The following is a 22,539-nucleotide window of genomic DNA, read 5'->3' as shown; positions in this document are numbered from 1 at the left end:
TTAATGTACTTTTTGTTAGTTTTTGTTTGCTTTCTGTGTGTGATTAATTGTGAATAAACTACTATTATTATTATTGTTATTATTATTATTATTATTATTATTATTTAACATCCAACGAATGTAGGACAGATCTGGTAACGAATTTATATCTTAATCAGTTGACTCAAGAATTGAGAGTTTGCCATTTGAGGTTTACAAAAGGCTGCTGTTATTCTTGTAAAATATTATCATGACGAAGCAGAATTTCTTATAGATTTCTAATTGAGATCATTCTTCGTTATTGAAAAGACAAGGGGCGGAGACGGGGAATTGATGCTCTCAAAATGTACTCCCGAACGGTGGGGGGTGGAAAGTCCTAAGCTGGTGGGACTGGTTGCCGCCGTTGACAAAGATAAAGTAAAAATAGTAAACAGCGTAGCGTGATTAGACTACATAACATTATTCGCTGTCCTTTTCTAGACGGGAAAAGTTATCTTAAACATGATGGAAGCTAAAATATATTAACTAGGGAAGATGGCAAAATAAGAAAAGAGAAAGGGTAAACGAGAAAGAAGCGGGGATGGTAAGGGATTGAGAAGATCACCACAGATTAAGAACGACTATAATATATTACTTTGATAAGATAGAAAAATAGGCAGTCTCAGACTGCATGTGGTTACTGATATAGCGCAACTTTTATAGCATTGAAGAGAACTCAGGAGGTTGTAGTATGACGCTAGAAGGAAGTCTTGCAAAAGAGGGCTTCGCGCGGGGTGGCACATATTAAGGTGCGCCAACTAAAAGTTTGTGACCCGCGTTTTAAGCGGGAAATCATTCTGATTAGGTTGTGGTTGAAAAAATTAATTCTCGTAGCTCGTGTTGGTTCCCTAAAACGGTGATCACATCGAGCAGAAATACTATTTTGGCTTTATTGTATGAGCTTATTTGAAGAGATGTATTCGTCCACAGCAATCTCGTGTTTTATGAAAGACAAAAAGACAGTTACTTTCATTTACAAACATTATCAATAAGTAGATTAAAACACTTTTAAGTGTTTTTAACTTAAAAGTTTAAATTATAGAAATGTTGCTCTAGTCTATCTAATCTGCCGCGACACAAACCTCTTGTTTGGCGAACAATCTGTGAATAACTCTTCCCAGCGGGTCTCTTCCTGCGCTAATTACCGCTACTTCATGTTTTCCTGTCAGAGCCGAAAGGAACTGTTCCACGCGTACGTCCTTGTCCCTATGGTCCCTACCTTATTCTAACAGCGCGTCACAAAATTTAAATCGCACGGAGTGGGCACGAGTGATGGCGAGTTCTGACAACTGCAGCTGTTTGAAAAATACCTGAAATTGATTTAAGTGCCTTATCCATAATTCACCCGTCCAGATACCATATATTTCCTTTTAGATTGAGTTTGCAGAGCTAGGTTTTTTATGACAAGATAACCTCTAGTTGGTTATTTTTATTATTCTTATCACTCTTCACCTGGACTTCCGATAGCGAATTGATATTGCAAGAAGAAGTTATTTGTTAGTCGCCTCTGGAAAATAAAAGATTAAGTACGAAAACAAACAAACAAAAAGAACTTTCAGCACAGAGATGTCACATTGAACGAGTCATCACAAACATGTTTTCCTGCCCTTTGGAATTGTAACATGTTTGACTTCTATGTACTCTCATGATTGCTACCGTATTTTTGAGTCTTTTTTCGCAACCGTTTTGTATTTTCTAACATTAACTATAGTAATCAGTTAGAGCGGGCCTAAGTTTTGCCAATGCTCGAGAACTAATTAAAAACATTTTCGTGTCCTCTCTTAAATTTCATTAATTATTATCCAACGACACTCCGTAGGGTACAAATAACGCCTAAGACGAGTATAAATATCACGCGATATTTGTACTCCAGAAATATCCGCGAAATTCGCAGCACTGAAATAACAATTTGGCGTGTTGGATAATAAATATCTTATACAATGAATATATGAAGTTCATACATTTTGAACTGCGGTATTAAATACGTATGATGCACGATCCTTCGCAGTAGATAGCGCTATTTATGCAATAGCGGAAATCAGACCTGAAAAAAATCAGGCCTGTACGGGATTCGAACCACTGACCTCTGCGATACTGGTGCAGCGCTCTACCAATTGAGCTAACAAGCCAACTGGGAGCAGGCCGTTAAGTTGATTCGTAATAAACCCGTGATGATAAATCAGATACAATGAATATATGAAGTTCATATATTTTGAACTGCGGTATTAAATACTTATGATACACGATCCTTCGCAGTAGATAGGGTCCGATTTTCGCTATTACATAAATAGCGCTATCTACTGCGAAGGATCGTGCATCATACCTAATAAATATCTTACTAGACGTTCTATTGCGTAGTATCGCTGAGTATTTTTATTCGTTTTTTACATTTTAACTCGCCCTACGGGCTCCTCAAGATACGGCACAACTCGTTAAAATACTCAATGGTATATTTATTATCCAACTGTGCTTCGTAAAGTACAAGTAACTCGCAAGACGAGTACAAACATCACGCGATATGTGTACTCCAGAAATCTCCGCGAAATTCGCCCGTAAATAACAGTTTGGCGTGTTGCATTGGCTCATCAAAATACGGCACAACTCGTAAAAAGTACTCAGCGATACTACACAAAAAAATGTCTAATAAAATATATTTATTTAACTTCTATAAGTGTACCGTTAGATTGAAATAAATTTTAACCGGTCTTCTATCTTTCAATTTGAAACTTAAAAGTCCCGTAGTATCGTTCTGTTTTGAAAGTTTAAGAATGAAAAATCCATCCCCAACTAATAAAAATGCTTAAACTTAGTTTGGAACGCACTCATAGGTCGTTGAGTGTGGCTAACGAGAGAGTATATATATAGCCACAATAGAAAAAATAATTCATAGATGGGCAACAATGAATTCTCCAAAATTATGCTTACCCTCAACTGTAGCTAGTGATTGTATAAGTATCATACGAACTGCCTACCCTCCCCCCCCCCCCCCCTCGCGTCTAGATGAAGTTACCTAAACACAGAAAAAGTTCTTTCTGGATCAAATGTTGCCACGGTAAATAGCGTGTATTATTTAATTGTCCTCAACGGACAGAAATTTTAGAATCACTGGATGTACATCTCCAAATTGGTATCAATATGATCAAAAGAAGTGTACTTACATATTATCATGTCAAGTTTGTGGGAAACGTTTACTGGTTATTTTATAGAAGTTTTTTATTTTATAGAACTTTAAAAACCTAGCCTCAAGAAATGGAAACTCCAGAGGGGTTGACTTGAAACCTAAACGTTTCATAATACTGAGATGTAGGCGTGAGCAAAGTGTGATCATTTTTCTCTGACTTTTCATCTTGGTGTTTTCTTTTTCTAGGGGAGTAAAAGAGAGGGGTAATTAGCAATGAATTTTCCACACCTGCTGGTAAACATGCAACGTTTCTTTCATGAATAAAGCCTCGAGCTTTGTTTAACCAACCCCCATCCTGAAACGCAACGTATCACGCACGGAATGGCGTCGATATTGCGGTGAAAATCATTCGCCTTGTGAGTCCACAACATTTTGACCATTGTGATGACGAATGTCTTTTTCGATAAGAGTACAAACCACGCTAAACCACTGTCGATTTGTGAATTTCATGGTTTGTAGCCGCTCTCACTGAAAAGATCTAGAAATGAAACACTATGAAACCTTTGATTATAATCCATGGTCTTGCGACCTTTTCTGATATTCTAAGTAGGAGTTTAGGGAAAACAAGTAGGCAAACGAAAAGGGCAGATGTGATATCATAGTGAAGTGTATATAAATTGTAAGTGTTATCGTTTGTTCACCTAACAGATGTGTTGTCAATGTTTCTGTATATTGTCTTCACAATGCAGCCAGACGCCCACGGGCAAAAAACTTTTCCCTTCCATGAAGACTAATTACTTTTAATTAAGGCTTCCCGGTTATTATCAGTTGTTTTGTCTACTGTCGTTTTCTAAGGGATAATAAACCCAAGGAATACTGGCATTATATTCGTGTTGCATTGGCTCGTCAAAACACGGCAACTCGTAAAAAATACTCAGCGATACTGCACAAAAAAACGTCTAATAAAATCTATTTACTTAACTTCTATACGCCTACCGTTAGTTTTAAATGTATTTAAACCGGTCTTCTATCTTTCAATTTGAAACTTAAAACTCCCGTAGTATCTTTCTGTTTTGAAAGTCTAAGAATGAAAAATCCATCCCCAACTAATAAACATGCTTAAACTTAGTTTGGAGCGCACTCATAGGTCGTTGAGTGTGGCTAACGAGAGAGTATATATATAGCCACAATAGAAAAAATAATTCATAGATTGGCAAAAATGAATTCTCCAAAATTATGCTTACCCTCAACTGTAGCTAGTGATTGCATTAGTATCATAGGAACTGCCTACCCCCCTCGCGTCTAGACGAAGTTACGTAAACACAGAAAAAGTTCTTTCTGGATCAAATGTTGCCACGGTAAATAGCGTGTGATATTTAATTGTCATCAACGGACAGAAATTTTAGAATCACTGGATTATCATGTCAAGTTTGTGGAAAACGTTGACTGGTTCTTTTATACAATTTTTTTCTCATATAGAACTTTAAAAACCTAGCCTCAAAAACTGGAAACGCTCGAGGGGTTGACTTGAAACCTAAACGTTTCATAAAACTGAGATATAGGCGTAAGCAAACTATCATCCGCATTTTTTCTCTGACTTTTCATCTTGGTGTTTTCTTTTTCTAGGGGAGTAAAAGAGAGGGGTGATTAGCAATGAATTTTCCACACCTGCTAGTAAATATGCAACGTTTCTTCCATGAATAAAGCCTCGAGCTTTGTTGAACCAACCCCCAATCTGAAACGTAACGTATCACGCACGGAATGGCGTCGATATTGCGGTGAAAATCATTCGCCCTGTGAGTCCACAACATTTTGACCATTGTGATGATGAATATCTTTGTCGATAAGAGTACAAACCACGCTAAACCACTGTCGATTTGTGAATTTCATTGTTTGTAGCCGCTCTCACTGAAAAGGTCTAGAAATGATACAATATGAAACCTTTGATTATAATCCATGGTCTTGCGACCTTTTCTGACATTTTAAGTAAGGGTTTAGGGAAAACAAGTAGGCAAACGAAAAGGGCAGATGTGATATCATAGTGAAGTGTTTATAAATTGTAAGTGTTATCGTTTGTTTACCTAACAAACGTGTTGTCAATGTTTCTGTACATTGTCTTCACAATGCAGCCAGATACCCACTGGCTAAAAACTTTTCCATTGCGTGAAGACTAGTTACTTTTAATTAAGGCTTGGCGGTCATGATTATCAGTTGTTTTGTCTGCTATCATTTTCTAAGGGAAAATAAACCCAAGGAATACTGGCATTATATTCATCACCTTGATGGTCATCTGACCTGCCGGGTATTGGTGCAGCGAGGTCCAAGAGTTATTCCCTTATAGATACATATATATAGCTTAGACGATACCACAAAGGTTGGATCGTTTGGGGTGACCATATTGGTTCTCCTCCATCCTAGCATTAGCACTGCACTGATGAGGCCCAGAAGGCCGAAACAGTACTGTCTGCAGTTAGATATAGCTCTTTGGCATACAAAGCTTTGCTTTCATGTCCAAATTGAGCACTCTAACTAGGATGAGTCATTGCTCTGCAATTGCGCATGCTCGCTAGTGTACTCTAGTTTGAGCACTCTGGCATGGCTTAGACGATACCACAAAGGTTGGATCGTTTGGGGTGACCATATTGGTTCTCCTCCATCCTAGCATTAGCACTGCACTGATGAGGCCCAGAAGGCCGAAACAGTACTGTCTGCAGTTAGTTATTTGAATCATCTAGATATGAGGTTCAAGAAACACAAAACCGGCAAATTGGGAAAATTAAAGGTAAGTAAATCTTTCTTTATTATGTTCAAAATATATAGTTATTCAAAGGATGCGAGGTAATTAATTTTCATCATTTGTTGTCAGTTTCCCAGCATAAGGAACCACAAGATGAATTCGGTTTCGGACAAAATTTCGGAACTGGATGAAAATGATGATGCACAGCAACATATATTCCAACATAACAAATTTTTGATTATTCACCGAGAAAAGATGTAATTTTTTTCTCGTGTACAACTTTTCGGTTCTAGAGCAATTTTTCTTCGACACGATAAAGGAATTTGCGATTTAGGTTTCTTATGATGTGGGTCATCTAACTAAAACAACATGCAAAAAAATACGATATTGATTCAGAATTTTCCGGAAAGGATTTGTACGCTATTTATAGAAACAATTTGATGGTTTTTTTTTTTTGAGAAATAAGATGGAAAATGACTCGTCATCAAATTCTTAAGCAACAATGTAATGATTCGAATCTAATGTTGATTTATGAATCCGAAAAGTTAGTTTGCCAACTTTAAACATACTCTGACATGAGAGCCAACGTAACAAGTTGCGTGAAACTTAAAAGACTCTCAGATTAATTCTTTTTAGCTTATTTGCCGTACAACTCAAATTGCAAGACTCGCAAAAAAATTATAGGAAGTCAGCTTCGTGTTAGACTCAGAGATGAGGAGAGAGCAAAATATACGGAACATATTCACAAGTCACGTAATTTCCATCTTGAACGTGCGACTCGTTTTATCTAATTCTACACATTCTGGAGTAAAATGGGAATTCAAACGGCTACCATCTTTTGGCCCAACTGTTTGACTCCGAACAGCATGAAAATCTTGCCATAAAAAATTCAAAGATATTTCCAATTTAGTTTTATGTGTAAGACAAAAAAGCTGACAAAATCCATGGTTTAAAGTACTACTGAAACGTAATTTTCGTATCCGAGATTTTTGCAATATAATAGAGCTTGAACGTTATTTGCAAACGCTGTGTACTTTTTTTGGGCCAACGCATACCGGAAAGTACATTTTTAAGCATTCGAAGTTGACCGGCTGAGATCAAAATTGGCGGCCATCTTGGCGCGGCCAAAACAGCCCTGTGACGTCACTGGTTGTGTACTTCTGTGAAAGAAGGGTAAAAGCATGGAGCGTGGCTTGCATGTTGGGAGGCCGAAAAAGAGGATTTCGGGCAAAATGTCATCTTCGTCTTATTCATCGGCGGCCACATCGGCATCTTGGCTATTTGCGAGAGGCTCGCCTGGATAGGGAGCAAAATTCCCAACTGATACCGAGAACGAATCTCTACCAGTCTATCTAGTTAATCGGCAACTGACGAGATCCACAAGCTTAGGATCGAAACCGCGGTCTTGCCTGACCATCTACAGAAAATTTCGAAAGACATTATAACGGCAGATGGGCTACTAAACGCGCCGGGCCAAAGCAATGCCATTCAGAGAATGAAGAAAACATGGAAGCCTCATACGACGCCGCCACTGAAGATGATCTAATCGGCAAGTCTGAGGATAACGAACAAATCCCTCTGTACCAAATGCCTGGCAGAACATGCCCAGAATCCCTACAATATAGGGCGAGGGCCAAAATAAGAGCAGACGAGGATTTAAAAAATGAGATAAAGCAAATCCTTAACAACGCGGAGCAAGAAACAGTAAAGGCGATCATGTGCTTCTATGAACGTGAAATCGTTCGTTTTAACACCGAAATAAAGAAAAGAAAACGAGCCAAAACGGCTGGAACACTGAACACTAAGAACTGTAGTACGATCGAATCAGCGCGCGTGGCGCCAGCTGAAAGCAATCCAGACAACTTAACGATCGAGACAGTAAAAAAAATTACTGTACATCTACAAGGGCGAACGATTCGAAAAAGACGCAATCCCTGATGTGCGTACTCAGTGCCACACATAAAGCAAATTCTCATGAAAAACTGGCATTTAATAGAAACACAACCACTACTGAGCGAACTATACAAAAATCCGCCGCTCGTATCTTACAAAAGAGGGCGGTCGCTCAAAGACATACTCGTGAGGGCTAAACTTTGAATAGGCTACTCTAAACACACGCTTGGGAGTCGTGTAGGCCTGTCAACCCCATTTTACGCCACCATCTTCCTCTTCGCTACTGGAGACAACTTCGCTTCGTTCAGAAGAAGATTCACTTGACAAAACTTCAATGTCTGCCATCTCCTTCGCCCCCGAATACAAACAAACAGTGAGTGAAATAAACCACGCTATCGGAGTGAACACAACCAGTGACGTCATCAATCCATTTCGCTCGGTACCAGGGCCCGGACATGGTTTTGTGTAAAATTTTTGATTTGAACGGTTAAAAAAGATATCTTTCGCTTCTTTTTGGCCAAAGCAAATTATCTCATGATGATCAGCATATTCAAAACTACAGGTTAGAGCAAATATTTCAGATACGAAAATTTCGTTTCAGTAGCATTTTAAGGATAGCAGAAAGTAACCATGATTGTTTTGGCCAAAAACTCAATTGCAAAGCAACGGTTAGGAAATACCTAAAAGACACAGTTTCTTTACTTCTCTCCTTTTTTATCCTACGGCAGATCCACAGGTCTGAAATGCGGAATAAACTATTAATCGATAGGAAACTGATTCAGATTAAAAAAAGTCGATTAAATTATCGAAATTCGAGAGTCTATTCAAGAAAGCGAAAGGCGCGTCAGAAAGGTGAGGCGAGAATCTCTTTATTTGCTGCAAAAGACCTTTCCCTTTAATTTCACGCGCATCTTTAACGTGATAGCGCTTTCTCGCGTGTTTTCCGCTTTCTTCTCTCGCCTTACAGAGCGTTTCTGATGAATTTTATCAAAGCAACGTATATGAGCACGATCCTTCACAGTAAAGCACTATTTGAGCAATAGTGAAAATCAGACCTGAAAAAAATTTCAGGCCTGTATGGGATTCGAACCACTGACCTCTGCGATACTAGTGCAGCGCTCTACCAATTGAGCTAACAAGCCAACTGGGAGCAGGCCATCAAATTAATTCGACATAAACCCGTAGATGATAAATCAAACAACAGTAAATCACTATTGCTCAAATAGTGCTTTACAGTGAAGGATCGTGCTCATATACGTCTCATAACCGCAGTTCACACATATGTTTCATATGTTTGTTGTTGTTTGATTTATCATCTACGGGTTTATGTCGAATTAATTTGATGGCCTGCTCCCAGTTGGCTTGTTAGCTCAATTGGTAGAGCGCTGCACTAGTATCGCAGAGGTCAGTGGTTCGAATCCCGTACAGGCCTGAAATTTTTTTCAGGTCTGATTTTCACTATTGCTCAAATAGTGCTTTACTGTGAAGGATCGTGCTCATATACGTCTCATAACCGCAGTTCACACATATGTTTTATCAAAGCAAGTTATTTGAGATGGAAACGAATTTAGAGGATGGTTATGCAATCAGATTTTTGGGGATATTTTACTGGTTGTCTAAATCTTGAAAAACTAATATTGTGTGTTTGAAATATTAACGATGTATCTAAGATCGCAACGGTTCTGAACCCTTGGCACGAAAACAAGATAAGTTATACGATAGACAATAATCAATACCGTTACTACGGGCAGGGTTGCCAGCCTTACTGATATTAACATATTTTTGTCAATTCAGGCCATCTTTGCTGCAGTTCTGAAGAGAATGGTCCTTCCAAAACTCTCCTACATAGCAGTGGTAGTCTTTGTGTGTAGTGTGATTTCCAATGCTTACGCACAACAATGCAGCGTGGGCGAAGTCTCGAAACTTGGAATGATGCTGCAACGTCACATCTTCAAGAGGATCACGGGAGCTTCTCTGGGGGATGTGTGTTACCATGAGTGTACCGCTGACGTCAGATGTCAAAGTTTCAATTACGTTTTCACTCAAAACACTTGTGAATTAAATAACCGCACCAAGGAGGCCAGACCCGACGATTACGTTCCAAACGCGGAGCGGTATTACTTCAAACGAGAATTGAACAGAGGTAAGTCAAGATCCAAATATAAATTCTCCCCTTTGTCTGCCGTAAGTTTTTGACAATTTTACCTCGTGGAATTTTTCATTTTTAAACAGTTGAAACCTCATTCATTTCTAAGGGACAAGTCATCATATGTGGGGGTGGGAAGGGTGGTGGCCAACAGAGTATAAGGGTAGGAGGACAATAGGAGACTGACTTTCAATTAACTGCCAATTACGGGGAGAGGGGCATTAGAATCTTACAGAGCGTTCCTTCCTGTTTAAAATCTGTCTATTTACTGAAGTTAAATTCATCAACTTGTATCGGTGTGCCGCTGTGAATTGAACTAAGCAATCACAGTGGAGTATTTGCGTCATGAGGAGAAGGGTAACCCAGGCGACCACATGACCTGAGGAAGACAAGCAGAATGGAGTCTGACGGTCGCCACCCATATTGGTGGAGAACAGATCGAGAGAAAAAGCCAAAAAAGTAGAAATCTTATCGCTTTTTACCAGTATGAATAATCACAGCCTTTACGAGCCAAAATAACATGAAAATCAACACCTAATGATACAATAGCCACATGAGGTATTTTTACAATACATGAGTATTTTCTTGTTTAGTCTCTCTCGGTTCTACGAATGGCACAATAATACAATAGCCACATGACATATTTTTACAGTACACATCTATTTTCTTGTTTAGTCCCTCTCGCTTCTATTCCTGAGCTGCCTGCGGAGACTTGCCAAGAAATCAAATTGAGCGAAGGAGGACAAGCGGTCAGCGGCAAATATTGGTTTTCTTCGATTGTACCCGCGAAGACTGTTCTGGCTCCTTGTGACATGAAAACCGAAGGTGACTGAAATTATGAATAGTTTCGTATAATCGGTACAAAGCAAAACCATATAGCAATCCCGGCTTACTCTCAAGATTCGATCTAAAATTGCCTTAATGGCCGATTAGAATAGACCCCAATTCAATTCAATTCAATTCAATTTATTTATTTGTTAGCAATACAATATTATCACAGTCCTAGGTGACCCGCAATTAGCAAGCTATTCTAGGCGGGCCACCCTTCTAAAACAAGTGCTGTCTCTGCTAATGATCACATACCGATACAATTAAACAAAGATAATCATTAAATAAAAATACAATTGTTAAATAAAAATACAATTGTTAAATAAAATAAAATAAAATTAAGTCCGTTGAATAATTAAATAATCAATTGCAAAGTTATCAAGATATATAATACAATTGAAACAAGACTTAAACGAAGAGTTACTTTATCAAGAGATATTTACAAATTTCTGAGCAGCGTATATCAACATTCATCTCCTCATTTTCCAAAAGTTTTAACAGGCGATTTTTAAGTTCACGCTTAAACGGGGTTCTGTTTTTAATACGAAGTTCTTTTGGGATGCTATTCCACAATCTTACACCTATTCTAGCAAAAGAAAATAAAAGTTGGTTGGTTCTAGACGCTTTAACGTATAGATTAGCCGTTGCTGAGAATCTTGTGAAATGGTGATGAACCTGCTCGGAGTGGAGAAAGAGCATAGAAATATTAGACGGGGCACGGTGATTATCAATGTCATGCATCAAAGAGGAAACCAAATGAGAATAGAGCATAGTTATTGGTAAGATTCTGGAGTTAACAAATAGCGGGGCACTATGAGTTTTGCTATCCGCAAAATACATTAGTCGTAGAGCACGTTTTTGTAAAATGAGAACCTTATTTAAATGAGTGTTAGCAGCTTGTCCCCAGGCAATAAGACCATAAGAGATATAGGGTTCAATTAAGGAGCGGTAGATGTTAAGAAGTGTGGCAAATGGGACAAGATGTCTTAACCTGGCAATTATACCAATTCCTTTACTAACTTTAGATGAGATATAATCAATATGATACTTCCAAGAGAGGTTATTATCTATCAGAATTCCTAGATATTTCACAAAAGTTTTTTGTTCTAGAGATACACTTTTTTTAAGATCGTTATTATAAATTTTCAAGTGAACTATATAGTCCAATTTGCGTTGGTAAGGATGGAAAATAACAAAGTTAGATTTACTAGATTTACTCCCCACACCATGTTATCTTCAATTTAGTTTACAGCGAGACGCTTGAGCCAATCACAGTCATTTTCGATCAATTGCAGTGGCAAATCCATGAAAAACTCCTAATTTAGCGGATATACTCTTTTTCTTTTAAACTATCTCGTTTTTCAGACGTGGACGAATGTAATTCAACAATTCCCGTCTGTGACGTCAACGCCAAGTGCATGAAGGGGAATGGGGAAGGGGAAGGGGAAATCTGTCTCCCTGAAGAGATCGTACACTGAATATTAAGCTTTTCGCTTCCGCTGGAAGTCATGAAGCAAACAATTGCTGTGACAAATCCATGAAAGACTCATGATTTGGTGGATACCCTCTTTTTCTTTTAAACTTACCACAATCTTTCTCGTTTTTCAGACGTGGATGAATGTAATTCAACAATTCCCTTGTGTGACGTCAACGCCGAGTGCGTGAACACCATCGGTTCTCACAGTTGTTCGTGCAAAGCGGGTTTTACTGGAAACGGAAAAAAATGTATCGGTAAGTTTAAACAATGACTCTCACCATTGCCTGAAGAAATTCATTTCAAAACAAAGCATCAATCCCGGCTCATCCTGGAGACTCGATCTAAAATTGCTTGAATGGCCTCGACATATCTCCTACGACGTACCCCAGGGATCAGTACTTGGTCCACCATCTTTCTGATGTATACGTCGCCTACAGAAGACATTGTTACTGAACATGGCCTAAACTGTATGATATATACTGATGATTCCCAACTTTACGTAAAGATAAACTCCTCTGACAGAATAATGGGCATGGAAAGATTGAACTCATGTGTTAATGCAATCATGGAGTGGGCCAAGAAAAACAGATTGCAGTGCAACCTTTCAAAAACAGAAATCATTCATTTCCCTTCACGCTTCTCAAAAAAATCCTCCTTTCTGTAATATCAATATTGGAGATGACATCATTAAATTATCTAATACTGTCCGAGACCTGGGCGTCATGCTTGACTCTGTGATGAACTTACGCTCGCAGATAAATTCCATCTGTAAATCGTCGTCTTTAGCAATCAGAAATATTGGTCGCGTTCGTAAATACCTCTCGACGCAGCAAAATGAAAGATTGATACACGCCTTCATCTCATCGAGACTTGATTACTGTAATAGCCTATTGTACGGTCTATTGTACATTCGCTCCGACGAAGGGCTAACGCTCGAAACGTCAGCTTTTGTAATCGTTACGGTGTCTAATTTACCATTTCAACTTTGTTGATATATCCAAATTATATTGTACGGTCTACCGATTTGTGACATCGAAAAACTCCAACGGATCCAAAACACAGCTGCCCGCTTGTTAGTCGGTGCTAAATCAAGAGACAGTATAGCACCTATACTTATGAAACTTCATTGGCTCCCGGTCACAAAACGAATTCAATTCAAGATACTGTTGATAACATACAAAGCACTAAATGACATGGCTCCAACCTATCTTGTCGAACTTCTTAGTCGATGTACTCCAGCACGAAGACTCCGTTCATCAAATATCAATCTACTTGAGGTCCCAACAATTCGAACTAAAACGTATGGGCAAAGAGCATTCTCCTAAGCTGCACCGTATTTGTGGAATAAACTACCTGAATGCATAAAGTACGCTGAATCTGTTGACTCCTTTAAACGCTTATTGAAAACCTATCTTTTCAAAAATTAAGCCACCAGATTTTTTAATATCGCACGTTGTCAAATATATGTATAACACGTAATACTTCGTTAGTTTAGATAGAGTAGCGATAATTGCATGTATAGGATTTTTATTGAAATTTTGTTAATTGCAATTGTAAAGCGCATAGAGTTCAATTTTAATGCGCTATATAAGAACTTCTTATTAAATTATTAAATGAAATTAGAATAGTCCCCCACACCATTTCATCTTCAATTAAGTGTACAGCGAGACGCTCTCGCCAACAACAGTCATTTTCGATCGACTGTGAATTCTGGCCATAACATTCTTATCCGTTCTTTCAGATGTCGACGAATGTACCAAGGAATCACATGACTGTGACGCCAACGCCTACTGCAACAATACCATTGGTTCTTATAGATGCACGTGCAATCCCTGGTACCAAGGAAACGGAACAAGCTGCTATTTTCGTGAGTTTTAAAACTAACATTTAGACACGAGCGAACCAAGCAGTCTCCTTAACTCTACTTCGGTCATTATTTCTCACCTGGGGGGAGTGGGGAGGAGGGGCGGAGGATTTTGGTGGAATCGCATGATTTTCCACAGATTAAAAGGAGGAATCAGCCCTAATGGACAGGCACTAAGAGGAGAGGTGAGGACCATGAAAAAATAGAGAAAAAAAATTAGCAAAGCAGAAGGATCGATTTTTTTAGCTTTGTTTCTTGTTCAGACACGATATAACATGATAAAATAATCAAATTTTCTTATGTGTTCACAAGAACAAGTGTTCAGTTTAATGGGACTGCCTCTTCCCCTAATGTTTCTTTTTTGGCAGCCTTTTGGACGCCTCCATCTACAGACTTTTGAACATCATCTTCCTCTGACTCTCGGATTTTCCCCTCTGCTAACTCTCGGATAGTCTCCTCGTCCAATTCATCGGCAATGTACTCGTCCGAGCTTGGCTATTTAGGTTTTTTTCGTTTAAAATGATTACCATTGCATGAATGTTCCGAGCAATGCTTGTATTAAAAAGGCTTTTTCCTCGCAACCAAAGGAGAGGGCAGAGATGAAGACCCTTAAACAATTTTCCGCATTGATGGTTGCGATGCTTGTAAAACTATTTTCATTTTTGATTATGTCAAACATCTCTGCAGCTAGCTCTAACTCTTGAGGTGAGTTTTTGGAGAGGTAGGTATGCCCTCTGGGTTGTTGTCAGCTTATTTGAGACTTCCTGAAATTCTGCTTGCAGTGCCTTTACTCGTTCTTGAACTTCGTGAAAATATTTCAGCTCGTCACTCAGCAAAGGGTTTTGGAATATGGTCTTCTCTTTAGAGGAGGTGTTGCTCGTAGTCGATCAAAATAACAAATCTGCTATGAATTTCAAGGTGTCAATTAAAGTGGCCAAGCAAGACTCACATCACACTTGACAATTAGTTCACTAGTTGCAAGGCTCCGTTGATCTCGACTCGGCCAATATGGTGGCGAAGAAAGCGAAATCGGTTACAGAAGAAGAGGAGAATGAAACGCTTTAGGTTTAGGGATCTTTTTAAAGAAAAGGGAAGCCAGGGTGATTTTTCCTTGCCAACTTGAGTCCAAGCTTGTGCTTATTTGTTTTTATCTTTGAAGTCTTTACACTCCTTGTCATATAAGACTCGATAGTTGCGATCAACCATGAAACACTTTTTATCATAGACTACAGCGACGACCTCCGCCAACTTGTTCAAAGGCTCAGACATTTTTATCAAAGACTACAGCGACGACATCCGCCATTTTGTTCAAAGGCTCAGACGTGGGCAAAAGTTGCGCGAGTGCTATAATTATCCAGACATAGCAAATTGTAGTACATTTCCTTGTGCTTCTGCGGCATTTCCTTTTCCCTTAGGATAAGCGTTCGTAAGCACAACATAAGCACAAGAAAATGAAAATTTTTTTTATCCCGGTTGAGCTTGCGCTCTCGCTTGTATTTATGCTTGCTTCGAGGCCGTTTTCACGGTGTGATAAGGGGTGTTATACTTGTGTGATAAGAGGTGTTATACTTGCGTTTGTGTTTGCGTCGCTAGTGAAACCAGGCTTTTCGAGCGCCAAGATGGCGGATGCAACATGACGCAAAAAATTTCAGGGAGGGAAAAGCTGACCTTTTCTCTCTTTTTTGTTCATTTGTATAGGTGGCCTGAATAGTTCCGTTATTCTTACCAGCCTCGACTACAAAAACTACACAGAAAAGCTGCTTTCTTATCTAGAGCCAGTCCTCCTTAGCTCAAAGCGGAGCAGGTTTGTGAGGTGTTGGCACGCTAAGACAGATGGCTGGGCGGCATCAACATTCCACACCAACTGCGATGGGAGGGGACCCACAGTGACAATCATCAAAGCTAATAACTCCATCTTTGGTGGCTACAGTGACGTATCATGGAGCAGTAAGTACATCTTAGCCATTACGTTTTTTTCGGTGCAGCGTTTTAAAGATTTAGAAAGGTAAGGAAATAACGTTGTAGTAAATGGATCAAGCTTGGTTTCTATAACAGAAAAAAATGTCTCTGAAGCACGTTCCTTGAAATTCTTCCGCCAGGACAGTGAGGTGTCTTGGTAACCAGGCACTGAGTGTGCAAGTTTCATAATGAACAGATATATATCTTTTTTTTGTTGACTGTAGCATTTGTTAAATTTAGGATCTAAATATGTTCTTTATCTTAACTGCATCTTGAATGTCGCAGAACCAAAACCAAGTTAATTGGTGGGACCGTCAAAACAAAGGACAAGAAAAAAAGATGCCCAAGGCGCGAGAAAAACGCGATATACCAAGTCACGATTGGTTTAAGATTTTTCTCTCACTGGTTAAAAGCGATACCAAGAGCTTTCTCGACCAATCATTGAGCAGCGTTGTGCAACAGGAGTCCCTAATTTGTTTTGTTTGTAAGGCTATGGTATTTGTAGTCGAAATGCTTTTAAAGTTTTCCAGTCAGCTCTAAAGGCACATAGCATGTGTTTTAACTTGTCTACAGTAATTTCTAGGCCCTTAGATTGAGTTTTATTCCTTCAAGGACCAAATGGATGAAACAGGTGCAATGTGGTTATGCAGCTTAAAATATACAATGAGGGTTATTACTAAACACCGCGAAGGCTCCGACTGAACTTCATTAATATTAGAAAAATATTGACAACCGCACTCATGCACTGCACAAAAAACACCGCGCTTGCAAGCAACTCGTTTAGTTTGTTATTTCCTTTCACTTTATTTCATTTTAATCATCATTTTAGGTACCTGTGGTTGGTCTTACGCCACCAAAGCCTTTTTATTCTCATTTAACAACGCCAAAGAATACAATCCTGTAAAACTGACACAATACCGATACCAGCAACACGCTATATACAGATGTTCCTCCCACGGACCCCGTTTTGGTTGGGGACATGACATTTACGTATCAAATGATGCAGGGAAAAACCAACAATCTTATACCAAATGTGGCGGGACGTACTCCAACCCCTCTGGCTACTCGACTGGAAACTGCGCATTTTTTACAGGAGCATATCATTTTACTCCATCTGACATCGAGGTTTTCTTCGAAATAGGTGAATTATTGTACAGAGACACTTTAAACCCCTGTTGTAAATATACGATGACTAAATACATACATTCTAATCCATGGCAAAGTTCAGCGATTCTAAGAGCGCATGGGCTGAGCCAAATACAGCAGCAAAATACTACTCAGGCCATTGTGGCAACAGCAGCAAACAAATTGTATCGCAGTTCCGGGGTATCAAAACGTATCAACCAAATCTGGGAAGAAATTGATCTACACGCATGTTTTGCCATTAAATTTGAGCAAATGAATCGGGTCGAATCCGGCTAAATTCGGTACTTTTTCTCTTTTCGTTTCTCCATTTTACATAAATGTAGGAATCTGTGTTTTCGTGGAGTTTTCTTGCTATATTTACAGAATAAACTCACGGAGAAATATTGAGTTTAAATGTGATCAAATCGTGAGCACCTTACACTGTGAATAAGAAGATCTGGGGCTCGATTAATCTTAGAAAACTCCGACGATCGTGAAAAAAGGAATGGCATCTTTCTTGATTCTATGATGTTTGTAATTGTAGTTCACATTCGAGTTTTGTTCACGAACACAGGTGGTCTTGGTACATCTAATATTCTTGGAAGCCTGGATCCCAACATGTACTTGGGAAAGCTGATTTCGTTTTTAGACCCAGTTCTTCCAAGTATATCCCGTACCGACTTTGCGAGGTGTTGGCACGCTAAGACAGACGGCTGGGCGGCATCGACATTCCACAGCAACTGCGATGGGAGGGGACCCACAGTGACAATCATCAAAGTGAACAATTATATCTTTGGTGGATATACTGACGTGTCCTGGGGCGGAGGTAGGTATAGTAAATTTGTTAAGAAGAGACAAAACGATTTTATCGGATTAATCATTCTTACCCTCCGGATTTGAGGGGAGGGAAGCAGGGAAAGGGGAGGGTGCTCGATGGAATTTTGAACGATTCTCCTTTGTTATGGGCTCCAAGCCTTTACCATTTCCTTATCGTGTTTTTGCCATCAGGATGTCTTCACACAGATATCGTCCATGGATATGATTGCTAGTCGATACACGTGCATCTAAAAACGTGTAGTAATGACAACAGTAGGATCAAAGGGTTCTTTTGCTTCAAGTCTCAAATTTTAACTCGCTTTTCTTCAGAGTAACCACTCAACCGCGCGGTCTTGGAATTCATGTTTTTTATCCGATATAATATTTTCTAAGCCTGATTTACATGACTGAGTTTTCTGTCAGTTCTCGGATACATTTCTACAATTCTATATCGAGAAATAGCTCAATGACTTAAATCTGTGCGTGCATCTGAAGAAAGTAACAGATAACTTTGGGTAATTCTACACTTCACCACTTTGAAAATGATTTTGATTTAAAAGTTTGGGCCTGGGTACGAAAATATAAATTTTAAAACAAATTTCACCAGGAGGCCATTAATCATTTTAGGTTCCTGTGGTTGGTCATACGCCACCAAGGCCTTTTTATTCTCATTTTACAACGCCAAAGGATACAATCCTGTGAAGCTTACACAATACAGATACCAGCAACACGCTATATACAGATGTTCCTCCTACGGACCCAGTTTTGGTTGGGGAAATGACATCTACGTATCAAATGATGCAGGGAACAATCAACAATCTTATACCAAATGTGGCGGGACGTACTCCAACCCCTCTGGCTACTCGACTGGAAACTGCGCATTTTTTACAGGAGCAAATCAATTTACTCCATCTGACATAGAGGTTTTCTTCGAAATAGGTGAATTATTGTACAGAGACACTTAAACCCCTGTCGTAAATATACGATGACTAAAGACATACATTCTAATCCATGGCAAAGTTCAGCGATTCTAAGAGCGCATGCGCTGAGCCAAATACAGCAGCAAAATACTACTCAGGTCATTGTGGCAACAGCAGCAAACAAATTGTATCGCAGTTCCGGGTATCAAAACGTATCAACCAAATCTGAGAAGAAATTGATCTACACTCATGTTTTGCCATTAAATTTGAGCAAATGAATCGGGTCGAATCCGGCTAAATTCGGTACTTTTTCTCTTTTCGTCTCTCTGTCTTGCATAAAATTAGTAATCTGTGCTTTCGTGGAGTTATCTTGTTGTATTTACAGAATAAACTCACGGGGAAATATTGAGTTTAAATCTGATTACATGGTGAGAACCTCATATTGTGAATAAGAAGATCTGGGACTCAATTAATCGTAGAAAACTCCGACGGTCGTGAAAAAAGGAATAACATCTTTCTTGATTCTATACACCACTTTCATAAATGGCTGCCGGATGGATATCCTTTTGTTTAAATTCAAATTAGCCTCACTAGCCTCGCTTGAGATAATGTATTCTTTTGAATTTTGAACTGGAGAACGAGGCCAGAAAGGCTAATTTAAATTTAAACAAAAGAATATTAATCCGGCAGCCATTTATGAAAGTGGTCAATGATATCAATAATTGTAGTTCACATTCGAGTTTTGATCACGAACATAGGTGGCCTTGGTACATCTTATATTCTTGGAAGCCTGGATCCAAACATGTACTTGGGAAAGCTGATTTCGTTTTTAGACCCAGTTCTTCCCAGTATATCCCGTACTGACTTTGCAAGGTGTTGGCACGCTAAGACTGACGGCTGGGCTGCATCGACATTCCACAGCAACTGCGATGGGAGGAGACCAACAGTGACAATCATCAAAGTGAACGACTACATCTTTGGTGGATATTCTGACGTGTCTTGGGGCGGAGGTAGGTATAGCAAACTTTTTAAGAAGGATGAGATCATCCCATCAGATCAATCCTGGTTCCCTTGGGAGTTTGAGAGAGTGGAGGCGGTGCTCGATGAATTTTTGAACGATGCTCCTCTGCTATGAGCTTCAAGCCTTTATCATTTTATTCTCGAGTTTTGGTTTTTTCACACATACATCATCAACTGAAATGTTTGCCACTTGATACACCTGCAAAACAACATAACATCTTAAAACATAAAGCAATCGGCAACAATACTGAGACTCAAAAGTTTCAAAAAGTTATACCCACTTTTCTTTAGAGTAACCCCTCAAATCTTCTATAATTCTTACACGTGCCCGTTTCTACACCCAAACTCGTAGAATCTCTTCTTCCCTTTCGTAAACCTCTAGCTTGAGAAAAAACTACTCGTCTTGGCCACGATAAAAAGTGATTCCTCCCCCCTTTTATGGGGTTCATGTTTTCTTCGAACTTCTGAACGCACGACTACATTGTTCTTCTATTTCAGCTGGTTCTTGTGCAGGTTGTTCTTACGACAGTAAAGCATTCATCTTCTCTCTATATAACGTCAAAGGATACAATCCCGTGAAGCTGACACAATACCAAAACCAGCACTGCGCCGTGTACAGATGTTCCTCTTACGGACCCATTTTTGGTGCTGGATGTGATATTTTGATATACAATAATGCTAACCGTAATCAATACTCTTATACCGAATGCGGCATGACGTACTCCAACCCTCCGGGCTATTCGACGAGTGAACAATGTGGATTTTTCACAGGAGGTCGCCGTTTTACTCCATCTGACATTGAGGTCTTCTTTGAAATAGGTAAATTAATGCACGAAAACACTTAACAGCCTATCGTTAATGTACGAAAAATGAATACATAAGCTTAAATCCACGACAATATTCAGCGATACTAACAGTGCCTGCGCTGAAATACTATTCAGATTATTGTGGCAACAGTGGCGATAGAATTATTTCTCACTGTATATCAACTAAATAAGGGAAGAAGTTGCATGTTTTGCCATTAAATTTGAATAAATGAGTCTCATCAAATCCGGCTGAATTCGGTACATTTTCGCTTTTCTTTTCTCCGTTTTAAATACAATTGCGAATCGTCACATGGTGAGCACCTCACGCTGTGAATAAGAAGATCTGGGGCTCGATTCTTCTCGGTAAACTCCCACGGCGGTGAAAGAAAGAATAACATCTTTCTTTATTCTATGACGTCTGTAATTATAGTTCACATTCAAGCTTTGTTCACGAACACAGGTGGCCTTGGTACATCTAATATTCTTGGAAGTCTGGACCCCAACAAATACTCGGGAAAGCTGATTTCATATTTAGACCCAGTTCTTCTCAGTGCATCCCGTACGGACTTTTTGAGGTGTTGGCATGCTAACACAGACGGCTGGGCCGCTTCGACATTCCACAGCAACTGCGATGGGAGGGGACCCACAGTGACAATCATCAAAGTGAACGACTACATCTTTGGTGGATATTCTGACGTGTCTTGGGGCGGAGGTAGGTATATCAAACTATTTTAGAAGGATGAGATGATTCCATCAAATCAATCCTGGTTCTTTTGGGAGTTTGAGAGAGTGGAGGCGGTGCTCGATGAATTTTTGAACGATGCTCCTCTGCTATGAGCTTCAAGCCTTTATCATTTTATTCTCGAGTTTTGGTTTTTTCACACATATATCATCAACTGAAATGTTTGCCACTTGATACACCTGCAAAACAACATAACATCTTAAAACATAAAGCAATCGGCAACAATACTGAGACTCAAAAGTTTCAAAAAGTTATACCCACTTTTCTTTAGAGTAACCCCTCAAATCTTCTATAATTCTTACACGTGCCCGTTTCTACACCCAAACTCGTAGAATCTCTTCTTCCCTTTCGTAAACCTCTAGCTTGAGAAAAAACTACTCGTCTTGGCCACGATAAAAAGTGATTCCTCCCCCCTTTTATGGGGTTCATGTTTTCTTCGAACTTCTGAACGCACGACTACATTGTTCTTCTATTTCAGCTGGTTCTTGTGCAGGTTGTTCTTACGACAGTAAAGCATTCATCTTCTCTCTATATAACGTCAAAGGATACAATCCCGTGAAGCTGACACAATACCAAAACCAGCACTGCGCCGTGTACAGATGTTCCTCTTACGGACCCATTTTTGGTGCTGGATGTGATATTTTGATATACAATAATGCTAACCGTAATCAATACTCTTATACCGAATGCGGCATGACGTACTCCAACCCTCCGGGCTATTCGACGAGTGAACAATGTGGATTTTTCACAGGAGGTCGCCGTTTTACTCCATCTGACATTGAGGTCTTCTTTGAAATAGGTAAATTAATGCACGAAAACACTTAACAGCCTATCGTTAATGTACGAAAAATGAATACATAAGCTTAAATCCATGACAATATTCCGCGATACTAAAAGCGCATGCGTTGAAATACTATTCAGATTATTGTGGCAACAGTGGCGATAGAATTATTTCTCACTGTATATCAACTAAATAAGGGAAGAAGTTGCATGTTTTGCCATTAAATTACATTTTCGCTTAATTTCCTTTCTCCGTTTTAAATACAATATCGAATAGTCACATGGTG

The 22,539-nt window shown here is 39.2% G+C and overlaps 1 protein-coding gene across 1 annotated transcript; it reads left to right on the top strand.

Moving 5' to 3' along the window:
- Positions 1-5,876: 5,876 nt before the first annotated feature.
- Positions 5,877-22,297, top strand: LOC111342649 (uncharacterized). The gene is made up of 13 exons (XM_088744663.1): positions 5,877-5,921; positions 9,564-9,912; positions 10,591-10,740; positions 12,352-12,474; positions 13,962-14,087; positions 15,783-16,031; positions 16,873-17,184; positions 17,743-17,994; positions 18,612-18,923; positions 19,663-19,914; positions 20,438-20,743; positions 21,191-21,289; positions 21,951-22,297. Exons 1-13 carry the CDS (start codon positions 5,877-5,879, stop codon positions 22,295-22,297), a joined length of 2,922 nt encoding a protein of 973 aa, XP_088600789.1.
- The last annotated feature ends 242 nt before the right edge of the window (positions 22,298-22,539 follow it).

This window comes from Stylophora pistillata, chromosome 14 (genome assembly GCF_964205215.1).
Source record: "Stylophora pistillata chromosome 14, jaStyPist1.2, whole genome shotgun sequence".
In the NCBI taxonomy this organism is placed as follows: Eukaryota; Metazoa; Cnidaria; class Anthozoa; order Scleractinia; family Pocilloporidae; genus Stylophora; species Stylophora pistillata.
The sequence above is the reverse complement of the archived record's forward strand: the minus strand, read 5'-3'. Positions and strand labels throughout refer to the sequence as shown.

Bases quoted from the DNA above. Each gene is read 5' to 3' on its own strand.
- LOC111342649 (XM_088744663.1), top strand. From the start codon at position 5,877: ATGAGGTTCAAGAAACACAAAACCGGCAAATTGGGAAAATTAAAG. The intron at 12,475-13,961 runs GTAAGTTTAAAC...CCGTTCTTTCAG, and splicing joins AAACGGAAAAAAATGTATCG to ATGTCGACGAATGTACCAAG. The intron at 16,032-16,872 runs GTAAGTACATCT...TCATCATTTTAG, and splicing joins CAGTGACGTATCATGGAGCA to GTACCTGTGGTTGGTCTTAC.